Genomic DNA, 15540 nt, shown 5'->3' on the forward strand with positions numbered 1-15540 from the left:
TACATCTTTACCCACACAAAAACACTCCCAGGAAGGGAAAGCAGACACTGCTTTTGGCAATACCTGTGTTGATAGCGGAAGGGAGAGCACAACTTGCAATCCATAAACGGAAACTGCTGACATTTGGCATGGGCTTCACGTGGAGAGCAGTTTTTCAGTGCTCTCCACATGCCCTCCATCCATCAGCATCCCCTGCAGCCCGGCTCTGTGGGACTGCTCTCACCAGGACAAAGGCACAGCTGTAAATCCGGGCTCACACGAGCACATAATCCCTCCGTGTGACAAACCCAGCAGCAGCTCCTTGTTCTGCCCCAAGTCTCTGGGGGCTGCAGGAAATTGAAGTGGGCTCTGCTGATGGCTGATATGGCTGTGACCTTCTGCCCAGAAATCAGCCTTTGTGTGCTGGATACACACACAAATGGGAGCTCCAGGGGTTTACACGGCCAGGACAAAACAAGCAAGGGATTAAAATCCACAGGCACTGAAGAGCAGCACAAAGAGCAGGTGTAAGCTCAGCCCTGGGGAACAGACAATGCCCTGCCAAGCACACACAGCAATGGAAGGGGGAATGACTTTGTCAGGATCTTTAAAAGCAAGAATGCTGGAGAAGGAGTGTTTGCAAGGGCTTGCAATGGCAGGACAAGGAGGAATGACTTCAGACTGAAGGAAGGCAAGGTTAGGTTGGCTATCAGGAATAAATTGTTCCCTGTGAGGGTGGGCAGGCCCTGGCACAGGGTGCCCAGACACTTCCCTGGAAGTGTCCCAGGCCAGGCTGGACAGGGCTTGGAGCAGCCTGGGACAGTGGAAGGTGTCTCTGACCATGGCAGGGGGTGGAAAAGGATGAACTTCAAGAATCCAAAGCATTCTGTGATTCTATGAGAAACCTGTGAGCAGCTTCCTGAGTGCAGCACAATCTGATAAGCAATTAGTAATGTGAGGTGGAAAGGGAAAGAGCAAAGCAAATGAGAAATTCAAGGGTAATGTGCTGTGACTTCATCAGGGAAAGGAAGGGAGAAGCCCTTGCCTACCACCAGAACAGTGTGAGAAAAATTATTAAAGAGAAGAAAACCTGGAGGGCAGGCTCCCAGAAGACTCATTTTATCTGATTGTCCCTGCCTTGTTTCAAGAACACAAAATACATCAAAAGGTCAGCGATTAATTGATAGCACCAGCCAGGCTCGAATCTGGAATCCAGTGATGCAATATTAACCAGAGCCATCCTCAGAATTACTCAGCAATGGGCGCTGACCTCCGGCTGCCACACAGCTCTCTGAAAAACAAATGACTCATCCAACACATCTTCCCAATCCATTATGTCCTAATAGGAAGGAGGCTTCAGCTTCCCTGAGTGCCGAGGATGCTGCTGTCTGCAGGGAGAGATGGCTGTAAAACATTGCTGCAAGAGGAAAGTTGGGCAACAGCATCAAGGTGTCCAAATCTCCAGAGGAAAGGAAAATAAAAAAAGGGGATAGAGGGGACCACAGCAAAAGGAAGCAGAGAGGTTATTTTGAAATGGGAACAGCAAAGTAAAAAACACCTGCAGCTCCTGATACAGCCCCTTGTGCTGAGGCCACTCTGAGCCTGAAACACAAACCTCACCCTTAACTTGTCATGGGCCCTGGAGAATGGCACAGATGAGCAGCAGTCCCCAGAGCTAAGGCACAGCCAGGTGATACCCAGGCAGCAAAATCCTCCACCTTTACTTTGAAAATACCCCCCAGCCCATCACTCCTAAGCACAACCTGCAGATGACACACCTGAGTGAGAGAGAGGACTCTTCACTTCCTCAGCCCCAAGACCAAATATTTCCATGGGTGAATGTCAAGTTCAGCCTTCTAAACCCATCTTCACGACTGAACATGCTGGTATGATTTCCAATACTGATAAATCTGCTTTCAAATCAACAGCAGTTTTGACTATTGCGCACATCTGGTAATTTAGGTGTATAATTTTAGGTCCCCAGTGCTAATTTTAGACTTGAATTTGACATATTTGTCCTCTCTGCTCTGCATCTTAATTACCTGCACAAGGAGGCACCTCTCAGCCCAGCCTCACTGCAACCAGACACCAACACTGTGCTCTTTCATCCTTCTTGTGATTGGATTTTCCCATCCTCCCCATTGCCTCCAAGTCCTCCCCCACTGCTCTGTGGCTCATCACCACCCTGCCCACACAGCACCCACTGAAGAGAAGCCTGAAGGATACAGAAGTGTTCCCATGTGCCACAACAGACCCAGGGACTTGTTCTAAGAAGATTCATTTCATATTAGCTGCTTCCAAAAAAATTAAACCTAATCCATCTTATCCACCACTGGGGAATCCTGGAAAAACAGCAGCACCCCAGAGGTCCATCAGAACTATTGCCTGCATGGGTGAGGTGAGGTTGTTGGAAAATATACCAAGTTTAAAATGTTGAATTTTATAATTTCAGTCAGGTTTGTCCACCTTTGTCCCCGGGGAAGGGAATTTAAGTTTCTTTCCAGGGCATTGTTCCACCAGGCAAGGGCTAATGGATTTAACATCTCAACAGACTGGGAATAGCACAGAAGATACACAAAAGATAATGATCATCAATGACCATCAGCTCCAAACATCACCCCTGGCATGGTCAGAGACACTGGTCTGGGAAAAGAGAGAAAATAATGAGAACCTAATTAGCATTGGAGGGGAAGAGATCTGTAACCAACAGGAAACCAAATACTGAGAATTCCTCAACCTGGAACCAACAAACATTGAACCAGTGAATTGCCATGGGTTTGACTGTATAATTTGTGAAAAATCTGGCAAAATTCATGTGTCATGGAATGATTTTCTCTACACACCCAGGCTATGTGTGGATGAAATTATTTTTGTTGCACATCCTGGCCAGAATGTAACAATGCCTTGATTCTCTAACACTAACAGCATTGTTGGAGGGCTTTTGTTTTTCCTGTAGTTTTGGTGATGAGTTGAGGTGTGCTGGGCAGTGAGGGCATGGCCTCACCGGTGCCACCAGTGCTCTCTGCTACCCCTTCCCCACAAAGGACATGCCAAAACCTGCCCAGGGATGTGGCAGTGCCTGTTTGAAGGGAGATGGAGATTGGAGATGATGGAGATGATGGAGATGATGGAGATGATGGAGATGATGGAGATGATGGAGATATCAGCACTGAGAAGCACCAGCCCAGCCCATCCATCACCTCCAGGCAGGTGTGTGTCCCCTGGGGTGTGACAGACATGACTGATGCCCTCAGTGCTCCCCAGAGCAGGGGATGGACCTGCAGATGTGTGGGAGGGGATGGACCTGCCGGTCCTTCCTCCTCCTCACCCCCCTGCATTCCCCCAGCAGCTTCAGGAGAGCCTCATTTGCCACTGTACAAACTTTGTAAGCAAACATTTGTAAGAGTTAATAGAATATGAAATAGAGAGCAGAATGGGAGTGTAGCAACAGAGGCAGGTGTCACTGCAGAGAGGTTTGGGAAACACCCAGAACAACTTCTAGCCACTACCAGAGGAGAGTGCCAGTGGGAGTCTTTAGCAGGGGGATTTTGGGATGACTAATGTGCATTTCAGACATGTATTAGCTTTCCTAAAAGAGGGATAGCATAATGGAAGGAAAAATGAAGATCAGCTCCATTTTAACAGCATGCACTATTTAATTTGAAAGACTCTTGCTGAAGTTATTGCAGATTCCCTGGATGCAACTCCAAAAATCACTGACTGTCCTGTATTTCCTAAGCTGTTTTGTCACTACAGCTGAAATTTAACCATTAAAAGAGGATGGCAGAGTCAGCTGGATTCCAATCTCATTTTACTTATTGAAATCTTTCAGTTACCTCCCAAACAGCAGGGACTGGACACACGCCTCTCCATTCTCCTTTCCAGTGCAGAGCATCACTTCTGCTCCTCCAGAAACCCAGCTCAAGCCAGACTAGAGCCAGGATCCAGCACAAATTTCTTTTCTCTGAAGTTCTCCCTCGAACCAGACAAGAAAAACAAGGAAAACCAACCCCAAGGAGTCCTTACCTGTGCAGAAGTGCTCTTGAGCTTCTCCAGGCCGTTCTCCAGCCGCTGCATTTTGGCCTTCAAGTCCTTGTCCTTTTTCAGCAGCAGGCTCTGGTAGAGTTTGATTTGCTCCAGGAAGGACTTGGGGGTGGTGTAGTTGTAGCGGTGCTCGTTGCTGAGGTACAGCCGGGACATCTCGTTGACACTGATGTGGACGTGGGCCATGAATTTGCTTATTGAATCCTTGACTGAATCCTAAAGGTGAGATGGGAACACGAGGAGAAACTGTTTTAAATAGAAAACTATATATAACACAGGTCTGTGCTGAATATAAAGGAATTTGGTAACTTTTCATTCTGCTGCAGCACAATCCAGGGTGTAACAGCCAAGCTGATCCCTTTTCACTGTTATCTCTAAAATAACTTTGTTGCTCATGTACTTTATTCCTCTTCTTTATATCTTTTTATCTCATACATTATCTTATTTCAAGCAATTTCTCTACAAAATAACAGCTCTTTAAAGTATAAATTTCGGCTTTTCCCCTGTAAAAATGGGGAAAGTACACATTCCTAAAAAGAAACATTGTAGGCTTTATTCTTGCTAAATCCTGCCTGAAAAAACTAAATAAACAGAAACGAATCTCTATTCTAGTAACAGATTGTCATCACTGAAAGCTTGACCTATTTTTGCCCTTGAGATTTCCAGAAGCTCAGGCACAAAGTGGGAAGACCAGCAGGTTATTTTCTGTGCAGGTTTGGGGCTGTCCTTGTGCTGGCAGAGCCATCCTTTCCCTGGCAGTGCCCTCAGCTCCCAATATCACAGTGTCAGCTCCCAGTGACAGCACCAGCTCCCAGTGACAGCACCAGCTCCCAGTGACACAGCACCACCTCCCAGTGACACAGCACCACCTCCCAGTCACTCAGCACCAGCTCCCAGTGACACAGCACCAGCTCCCAGTGACACAGGGGTGTGGTGCCCATGGCTCTGCTGCCAAAGTCCACAGCTCTCTGCACACAAATGTAGAATGTGCCTCAGGGATGGTTTGGTTGAGTTTAATGCACTTCAGTGATTTCCCCCTGGACAGTCACAGGTGAAGGGCAACCCAACCCTGCCTGCAATGGTGTGAGAGGCACGAGGCCACCCCTGCCTGAGGCCAGCCTGTCCCCAGGGCCCAGCAGGAGGTGTGCTGGCTGCTCACCTGCAGCGTGTCCATGTCCTGCAGGAAGCGGCAGCTCACGGACTCCAGGGCCTGCCGGGGCCACGGCTGGAAGCAATCCATGGTGCTGCAGGCAGCCAGGGCTGGGAAACGGCGGCTGCACAGCCGCAGCCTGGAGCCCACAGGGGACAGGCACAGCACCACCTGAGAGCACAGCAGGGACTGAGCAGCAGGGACAGCAGCATCTGCCCCTGCAACCACCTCGGGCTCCACTGACCCCACCCCGTCCCATGGATCCCACCCCATCCCATGGATCCCATCCCGTCCCATGGATCCCATCCCATTCCATGGATCCCATCCCATCCCATCCTATGGATCCCATCCCATCCCATCCCATGGATCCCATCCCATCCCATCCATCCCATCCCATCCCATCCCATCCCATCCCATCCCATCCCATCCCATCCCATCCCATCCCATCCCATCCCATCCCATCCATCCCATGGATCCCATCCCGTCCTGTCCCTTCCTATGGATCCCATCCCATGGATCCCATCCCATGGATCCCGTCCCATGGATCCCGTCCCATGGATCCCGTCCCATGGATCCCGTCCCGCCCCATCCCATGGATCACATCCCATCCCATGGATCCCATCCCATCCCATTCCATGGATCCCATCCCATGGATCCCATCCCATCCCATGGATCCCATCCCATCCATCCCATCCCATGGATCCCATCCCATCCCATCCCATAGATCCCAACCCATGGATCCCATCTCATCCCATGGATCTCATCCCATGGATCCCATCTCATCCCATGGATCCCATCCCGTCCCATCCCATGGATCCCATCCCATCCCATTCCATGGATCCCATCCCATCCCATTCCATGGATCCCATCCCATCCCATTCCATGGATCCCATCCCATCCATCCCATCCCATGGATCCCATCCCATCCCATAGATCCCAACCCATGGATCCCATCCCATCCCATGGATCTCATCCCATGGATCCCATCTCATCCCATGGATCCCATCCCGTCCCATCCCATGGATCCCATCCCATCCCGTCCCATGGATCACATCCCATCCCGTCCCATGGATCACATCCCATGGATCCCATCCCATGCCATGGATCCGATCCCATCCCGTCCCATGGACCCCATCCCATCCCAAGGTGTGGACGTTATTAATGACAATCATTGGCTTTCTCATATATCTATTAACTGTTACAAGTTATTATTGACCACAACAATTTTAATAGTTTAAAAGTACAACTTGCAATCCCTTTTAACTGCTTTTTGATAGCACACACACAGAATCACTGGGTTGCAAGAGAGTTTTATAAATTTAGCAAATTAGCATATTTGACAAAAATTACCAATTAGAGACATAAGAAGTGAGGTGATTTCCCCCAGTTCAACCCTCTCTAAATCCTCCCCTCAGAGATGGAAACTAAACTGTTAATGAAAACATGTCTTGAAGAGCTGTTTTTTGGCTTTGGTTCCCAGAAAGAACCAAGATAGGATAGAGGCCTTGTACCCCTGGGGCTTGGAACTCTGGAATTTTGTCTTTCTGACTAGGGAAGAAGTAGAGAAAAGTACTGGAACTAGTTACTAATACAATAATAGGCCACAAATATATGTGTAAAGAACACAGAGAATATATAAAATGAAAAAGGCAAAAAAATCATTCAGCACCAACCCCTCCTGCTCCATCTCACCTTCAGCCGCCGTCGAACTCGCTCAATGAAAAACCTCCAGCAATTCTCCCTGGAATCCAGCAGCCCCCGGGTTCTGACTTCATTCCTCACACTGCTGAGGATGTTTTCCACTTCATCATCAGGGAAGAGATCTGGGATTTCCCCTAGGAGGACAGGGCACCTTTGGGTTTAGAGCTCTGGATGTTGCTGTAGTCCCAGAGCAAAGGGAAGCTGCTGCCTCCCTCTTCAGGGGCTCAGGGAAGTCTCCTCTCAGGTAAAACCCTGCACCAGGTGCCCCTGGGCCCCAGAAGCATCAAAGGGGCACTGAAGGTCACCCTGCTGCAAAATAAACACTTGTGAGAGCAAACTTCCTTACAAAACACAGGGGAAATAGACATAGAATAGAGTCAAAGTAGAGAAAATCCATTTTTTTTAGTTCTGCAGTCTAATTAGATTACAAAAGAAATTTTCAAATCCCTAATATGCCATACAGAATATAAAATCATTGTAGTTTTGCAAATGCATTAATAACATGTAAATTTTTTGCAGCTGTTCAGGGCCATTTCCAGCAGTGGCCAAATAACTCCCAGACCATCCAAACATTTTAGAAGTTAGAAATCTTATAAAAAGTTTTAAAAGTTAATAGTTAAGCAGCTGATTGTCAAAATCCACCCAACCAAATATTGGTTTTAGTGTTTCCTTAATTTATCACATACTCACTTCCTTTCTGGCTTCTGATTTGATTAAAATCATCATTGTTGAGCCAGATACTTTCAATATGAGCACTAATTACTTAGAGAAATACACTAATCAGAAATCTGCTCATTCATCAAAAAGATTAAAAGGTATATCTTGTTCTAGATGGTGACAACAAGTGAAACAAGTAAGGAAGACACCTTCCACTGTCCCAGGCTCCATGCCTCATCCAACCTGGCCTTGGACACTGCCAGGGATCCAGGGGCAGCCACAGCTGCTCTGGGTACCCTGTGCCAGGGCTTGCCCACCCTCCCAGGGAAGGATTATCTCTTGTCCTGTCCCTCCATCCCTTGTCCCCAGTCCCTCCCCAGCTCTCCTGCAGCCCTTTTAGGCCCTGGAACAGTCTCTAAGGTCTCCCCAGAGCTTCTCTTCTCCAGGCTGAAGAATCTCAGCTCTCTCCTGAGGTTCACCTTCAGTCATCAGCTGTCTGTGCATCTGCACCACGTGTAGGATTTGGTGGGAGCTCCTCCCCACAGAGTACAACAATCCCTGTCCTTGCTCCTGATTACAGAACCACCACAGCTGATTCAGATGGAAGAGCTTCAGAGCTTGTTTGCTGCTGAAACCATCTGGCCACCAATTAACAGCCACATGTCACCTCTGGAGCTACTCACAAACAGTTGTGCTGCTCACTCCTCACCTCTCCCCATCCCTGGAGGGACCTGAGCAGCTGGTGCCTTCCCCACCCAACTCACAAACAAGGCAAAAAGTGGCAGGCAGGCAGTGGCAGGGATCTGCCTGGGAAAATGGGGACATGGCCTCTCCAGGTGTCCTCCCATGGTGGGACATGGTGGCACAGCCTGCAGCACACCTGGCACAGGGATGCTCACCCACACACTTAGGCTGTGTTCTGCAAAGAAACAGCACTGGTGTGGACATGACTGCACCTCAAAAACCTAAATGCATCTGTAAAAACAACAGGCAAAGGACTGGAATGGGATAAGTAGTCAGGTGACACACACTGACATGGTCACCCCGAGGCATTGCTTCACCCTCCAGCTCACAGATGCTCCTGTCAAATCTTGCAGCCAGAAACAACCTTCATTTCTGAGGTGAGTGCATGAGATCCACAGTGAAACTCCTCACCTCACATTCCTTTGGCTCTGTCCCCAGCTGCAATACCCCAACAGACACATCCCCTAACAACTGCATGCAGAATCCCATAGCATATGGAAAAAATGGTACAAGACATGAAGGAAAGACAAGAAATCTCCCAGCTGATGGAATGTCCCTCAGCACAGCTTTTACTCCTTAACTCAACCATGTAACTTCCAGCTCATTTCATCATCACCCTTTTATTCCAGAATTCCAGGTGCTACAAGGAGCAAAACTGGAGGAGAGGGGGAGAGGGGAAAGCAGAGCACGAGGGCTGTACCTGATGCCAAGAAGTCGTTGACCAGCACCAGGAACTGCTCATCAGCCAGCTGTGCATCACTCAGCAGGAACACAGAGCCCACACCCTTCAGCCCAGCCTTCAGGTACAGGCTGGCCAGGTCTGCCTGCAGTGGGAAATTGTTGCATGCAGGTAGAGATATTATAAAAGAAAGGCCTTATAAAAGGTGATTTAGGCCCTGCTACTCTAGCTAAGTGTTAGCTTGTAACTTCCTGTGAAAAAATCGTAAGAATAAAAGCAGTTAGCACAACAATCTATTCTGGTAATAGAACCATTCATACCTGTAAAAACAAGAAATCTGTCCTATGAGAACCAGTGAAGAAAATATGTAAACAATCTAGAAACAGAGAGATTTGATGGACATGTAAAGTGCCATTTTCTAACCAAGGAATTCAGTGGCAAGAAAGTTATGAACCAATTAGAGTTATACACAAGGCCTTGAAAACTGTATAAAAGTGGGCTGTAACATTAAAGATTGGCTTTTCTGGATGAAGAAACTGAGTCCCATCTGTTTGTCTTGCAACAGGAAACCAGGAGGGCTTACCCTACATGCTGCAAAGCCGGGACCAGACATAGAAATGGGATCATTCAGAGCCTGCCCAGTTGCTGAGAACATCAGCACAGCTGGGGGATGATGCTCAGGGCTGGGCTGGACGTTCTCAGGCCTGGCCAGCTCAGAGCACTGCCAGGAGAGCCCAGGTCTGGCTGCAGCCCAGTGCAGACACACTCCAGCAAGACATTTGCTCCTCTCCACAGCACCATGTCATGTCTGGGGTGTTTTATTATCTCAGGATCACAGAATATTTAGGTTAGAAGAGCCTCTAAGGACATCAGAGCCAGCTGTTCACCCAGAGTAGCCAAGGCCACCACTAACCCATATCCCAAGTGCCACATCCACATGGCTTTTAAATCCCTCCTGGGGTGGCCACTTCCCCACCTTCCTGAGCAGCTGTGCCAGGTTGGACAATACTTTCAGTGAAGAAATATCCCCTAATATCCACCCTGAGCTCCCCGGCCCAGCCTGAGCTGTTCCCTCTGCTCCTGTCCCTGTCCCTGGAGCAGATCTCGACCCCCCCGGCTGTCCCCTCCTGTCAGGGACTTGTGCAGAGCCACAAGTTCCCCCTGAGCCTCCTTTTCTCCAGGCTGAGCCCCTTTCCCAGCTCCCTCAGCTGCTCCATTCCCTTCCCTGGACATGCTCCAGCCCCTCCAGGTCCTTCCTGTCCTGAGTGTCCCAGAGCTGTCCCAGCACTGGAGGTGCCCAGCAGTGCCAGCACAGGGGATGGGCACTGCCCTGGCCCTGCTGCCCACCCAGAGCTGGCACAGCCCAGGTGCCCTTGGCCTCCTGCCCACCTGGGCACACCTGGCTCAGGGCTGCCCTCCTCCATTCTGTTTCTCAACACACAACAACGCTCCAGGACAAATTCTTCTCTTTATTTCCTTCCCCTCCACCTCAGCCTTGCCCACCTTGAGGTCAGGGATGCCGTAGCCTTTCCTGAGGGTGATCTGGAAGAGCTCGAGGCTGCTGAGGAAGGCAGCCAGGCGGGTCAGGCTCTGTTTGCCGCTGCCTCCCACTCCCACCAGCAGCGCGTGGCCCCGCGGCGCCTCCAGGACGCGGCTGATGCGGCAGCTGAGGTGGAGCACACAAAACCTCTCATTAATAACTGCATTTTCCTATTTCTCTGCCCACTGCTTTTCAATACATATTTTATTCACTAAGAAATTGTGTTCTGAGCGGGATGAGGAGTGTCAGTCTCGGAGATGTGGCAGCAATCGATGCCCATCTCTGCTGAGACCCGTGCAGAGGATGGTGCTATGAATAAAATACAAAACAAAACAGTTTGGTGGCAATTCAAAATGTCCCCATTTTTTTTTAACATCTGCCAAGTCCTGCTGGACAGAACAATGCTTAAGTGAAGGCCTGGGTGTCTTTGCAGGGAGTGCAAGGGGAAAAGGACATTACATTGACATGGAAAAACTGAGAGCAAAATTCAAGGCTCTGACCCCCCTCCCCAGGAAGGGGAGGCTCTGGCCCCAAGGCTCTGACCTCCCCCTCCCTCTCTTCTCAATCTTCTGGGATTCCTGCACAGGTGAGGAGCCCTGCTGAGCTCTACAGCACATTCACACCTGGCTGCAATGGCACAAACCTGCCTGGAAAACAATCTCTCTTCCTTTTATCCACACCACCACTAAATAAGAGTGAGATTTTCTCACTCTTACAATGATCTTGCTGTTATTTCCCAGGTCTGCTCACCTGAGAGTCCTGGGGTGAACTCTGTCTGCCTCCCTTCTGTTCTCTTTAGGCAAATGCTGACACCCCCATGTGTTCCCCAAGAGGTGAGGGGGTCCAGAGGATCCCACCTGTGGAACCCTCACTGTCTTGGGTCTGAAACATGAGCCTCATTCCTTTTTTCAGCTCCTTTCACTATTTTCCTAGATTAATCTAATTATTTTTAATTTAAGACTGTGAGAAACACAGCCCTGCTTTATTACAGCTCCAGTATTTTATAATCCATGCACAGACTCTGATTTTTTAAAATATCATTTTATAATTTAACGATTTCTGTGAAATTATTTCCATAAAGGCAATTCATTCTGGAGGAGGGCTTTAGCACTCCTGCTCTGAATTCCCCAGGCCAGCTCTGCCCATGGTGCCTGCCTTGATGTGCTGCCCAGGGCTCCGTGCTGTGACACAGCCCTGGATGAGGTGACTGACAGCTATCCCCCATGGCCCTACATATATTAAGTCATCAAATGTCTTTTTTTTTCTTCTTTTTTTCTCCCAGTTGAAAATCTTCAGCAAATTCAAGCTGATATTCAGAAGGTGTTTGAGATGAAGAAGTTGTGTATTTCACCCAAATGCAATTTTCAAATGCAATGAACGGGATTCACTGAGTTCCAGTGAAATTGTGAAGTTGTGCTGGATGCTCAAATCTTGCTTTCCTCGTTATTCTCAGTATGAACTGGAGGGGCAGTGCCACGTTTTGTAAATTCCAATTGCAAATCCTGATTTATGTAAAGTGCAAGAGCAGCATGGGGTCAATATTCCTGCTACAATTCTGCAGGCAGAATGGCACTCATGGACAGCAGATTTCATGGCACCCATGGATGGAGAAGGGAATGCCCAGACTGTCAGGGAAAATCTGCCCCAGCCCAGTGGTCAACAGCACAGGTTGGGAGCACTTGGAACACACAAATTTTTGTGTGTACATATATATATGTATGTATGTAAATGCTACTCCTGTATATATACAGATATATTTAACTGGCTGCCAGGTCCAGTGAGAATTGAAACCACTCACCCTGGTGTGCAGCAGGTCTGGGGCTTCCTTCCAGCTTAGAGTCCCAAATCTGCACCTCCTGGGACCAGGTTTCTGTACAAGATCAGTTCAAGCTCTGCTTGCCAGGGTAGCTCCATCTTCTGAAGCCACCTAAGGCCAGCTCTGCATCCCAGCACCAGAAATTACTCTGTCTCTGCTGGAATTCCCCCAGGCTGTGTGTGAGAGCTGGAGGTCCCCCCCAGAGCATGTAAACAGCTTCATAATAATCAGCAGGAGCTTATTTTCATCTAGTCCCACACGTCCAATTTCCAACTGGAATAGATCTGCACCTCCAGGCATCTCCATGCCAGCAGGTTTTCCAAAGGATCAAAGCAGTTTAAATGCCTCCATCCTTTAAAAGCAGTACCCTGAATGCACATAATCTTACTTTATACAGAGGAAAATCCCACTAAGGGCCTGTGTAAATGTGGCTCTAAACCAGCAGTCAGCATTTGGGGAAACCCCAGTACAACCAGTTGTGTCCTGGCTGGCAAGGGAAGACAAAAAAACACCTGAATGGTGGCACATCTGACAAATGTTTATGCAGAGCTCCAAGGGCCAAAAACTTCATGACAGAAAACAGGCCAAAACACCAGCAGCAAGCAGAGCCTCTGGCTGGAAACCCCAGAGTTTGGGACATTCCCTCCAAACACCAGTTTGAAGCAGTGTTTGTGCCGGACACACCACCTGGGCAGGTGAAGCTTTGGCTCTCCTCCAGCTCCCAGCTCTGATTCTCACAGAATCATGTTCCATCCTTAGGGTTGGAAAAAACCAAATCAAACAGTCCACTGTGTTCACCACTAAACCATGTCCTCAGGTGTGCTAGCCATGTGGTTTCTGAACATTTCCAGGGATGGGGATTCCAACCTCCTTGTGCCAGGGCTGGACAATACTTTCAGTGAAGAAATATTTCCTAATATTCAAACTAAACCTTGCCTACTGCAACCTGAGGCTGTTCCCTCTGCTCCTGTCCTTGTTCCCTAGAGCAGAGCCCGACCCCCCCCGGCTGTCCCCTCCTGTCAGGGACTTGTGCAGAGCCACAAGTTCCCCCTGAACCTCCTTTTCTCCAGGCTGAGCCACTTTCCCAGCTCCCTCAGCTGCTCCAGCCCCTTCCACAGCTCCATTCCCTTCCCTGGACATGCTCCAGCCCCTCCAGGTCCTTCCTGTCCTGAGTGTCCCAGAGCTGCCCCAGCACCGGAGATGCCCCAGCAGTGCCAGCACAGGGGATGGGCACTGCCCTGGCCCTGTTGTCACAGCCCAGGTGCCCTTGGCCTCTTGCCCACCTGGGCACACCTGGCTCATGTCCTGTCACTGTCACCAGCACATCCAGGGCCTTTTCCCAAGCAGCTTCCCATCCCTTCTGCCCCAGCCTGGAGCATTCCATGGGGTTGTTGTGCCCCTAGTGCAGGACCTCACACTTGGCCCTATAAAACTACAAATTATTTGCCTCAGCCCAAGGATCCATATTCCTACAACCTCCAGGGAACTCCATAAAATCATCTGCACAGACAAATGATGGGGCATAAAGGCAGAAAAGCCCCTTACACGTGGCACATGGCATCCTCAAACAGTACCAGGTTCATGGCAGCATTGACCTCATTGTAGCTGTCCAAGGCTTCCACCAGGATCTGGTTCAGCTCCTCCCAGCTTGGAACTGGCTTATAGCCAGGCTCCCCCAGGCCTTTGGCAAAATGACAATAAATATTCATGTGTTTGGCCTGCTCTAAAGTGTCCTCAATGTCCTGAAAAAGAGAAGAAAATAGTATAGAACAAACAGAGGAAAACCCATTGCAGCTCTGAGCCCCCTTCCAAGGGAACTACAGTGCTCCAGCCTTTTTGTGTCCACACAGCTGCACCTGCATGGAAAAGGGGAAGGAGGCACAGGAGGGAAAGAGTGGGAAAGAAAAATCTCCAGTACTGATTTTCCTTCCAGTAAACCCATTGTGTTCCATTGTCATGAGAGTTAGACCCCATCAGACCTCAACACTTACATCGTAGCATTTCTTCACCATCTCCCGCTGGATTTTATCAAAAGTGTCACAGTCCACATCTTCAACCATCCTATCCCGGTACACCCGACTGGACTCATGCAGGTAGAGCTTCACCAGGTCCTGGGGCTGCTTCAGACATTCAGGGGTAGAGAAGAGAAGGCCCTGTGGAGAGTAAAGGGGGGATTTCTGACCCTGAGGGATTCCAGCCCAGCACCTCCGTGCTGAGTGCCCCTTACAGCAGCCCCACACCAGGGTGCTCTTTTGTTAATCCAACACTCCCAAAGCTGCTCCTCAACCCAGAAGGGTTTGGGTTGGAAAGGACCTTAAAGACCATCCCATCCCACCCCCTGCCATGGCAGGGACACCTCCTACTGTCCCAGGCTGCTCCAACCCCAATGTCCAACCTGGCTTTGGGCACTGCCAGGGATCCAGGGGCAGCCACAGCTGCTCTGGGCACTCTGTGCCAGCCCTGCCCACCCTCCCAGGGAACAATTCCTGCCCAATATCCCATCCAGCCCTGCCCTGTGTCAGCCTGAAGCCATTCCCTGTGTCCTGTCCCTCCATCCCTCTTCAGCTCTCTCAGAGCCCCTTCAGGCACTGGAAGGCCACAGTGAGGTCACTTGAGAGCAATCCTCAGGCTGAACAATCCCAGCTCTTCCAGCCTTTCTTCAGAGCAGAGCTGCTCCATCTCTCTGATCATCCTGGTGCCCCTCTGGACTCCCTCCAGCAGCTCCAGCTCCTTCCTGGGAGGTCTCCTGATGCTGGGACCCCCGAGCTGGACAAGTGCTTCAGGTGAGGTCTGACCAAGCAGCACAGAGCAATGGAATCACCTCCCTCACCAGCTGCCCAGAGCCCTGGGAATGGCTGTTTCCCACATTCTTTGGAAGGTTCACACTCATTACAGCCATTTGAATCCACCCCCAGCCTCCACTGCCCAGCTGGGTCCTGCTCTCAGCCCTGCTCTCAGGTCTCAGGGACCCTGCTGAGCCAGGCACCAGCCCAGACTATGGTTCTCCCATCCCAACCCTATGCCATGGATGCTTTTCAAGAAGAAAAAAAAAAAAGGCTTGGAAATGTTACTGGTGGCTATTTTTTCTTTTAATCAATTAATTCTAATTAGGTGCATTCTGCCTGCAGGAAATATCAGTTGCTGTCTGCTTAGCACAGTATGTTTACCATGAACTCTATTAAAATGCATAAAAGAATTATATTTCAAAGAGGTGTCGCCTATACTAAGCC

At 49.5% G+C, this 15540-nt stretch overlaps 1 protein-coding gene across 2 annotated transcripts in view; it reads right to left on the reverse strand.

Moving 5' to 3' along the window:
• DNAH9 (dynein axonemal heavy chain 9) overlaps window positions 1-15540 on the reverse strand; it is a 152691-nt gene that overhangs the window by 84747 nt on the left and 52404 nt on the right. For both annotated transcript variants that reach the window (XM_042779855.1, XM_033076654.2), the window contains exons 33-39: window positions 14302-14463; window positions 13856-14052; window positions 10458-10620; window positions 8976-9099; window positions 6866-7008; window positions 5183-5344; window positions 4006-4239 (exon numbers count right to left, since the gene is read on the reverse strand). In XM_042779855.1, the coding sequence (XP_042635789.1) occupies window positions 4006-4239; window positions 5183-5344; window positions 6866-7008; window positions 8976-9099; window positions 10458-10620; window positions 13856-14052; window positions 14302-14463 (1185 nt within the window). The remainder of the gene's footprint in view (window positions 1-4005; window positions 4240-5182; window positions 5345-6865; window positions 7009-8975; window positions 9100-10457; window positions 10621-13855; window positions 14053-14301; window positions 14464-15540) is intronic.

The sequence above is a fragment of the Catharus ustulatus genome, chromosome 20 (assembly GCF_009819885.2).
Source record: "Catharus ustulatus isolate bCatUst1 chromosome 20, bCatUst1.pri.v2, whole genome shotgun sequence".
NCBI classification, from domain to species: Eukaryota; Metazoa; Chordata; class Aves; order Passeriformes; family Turdidae; genus Catharus; species Catharus ustulatus.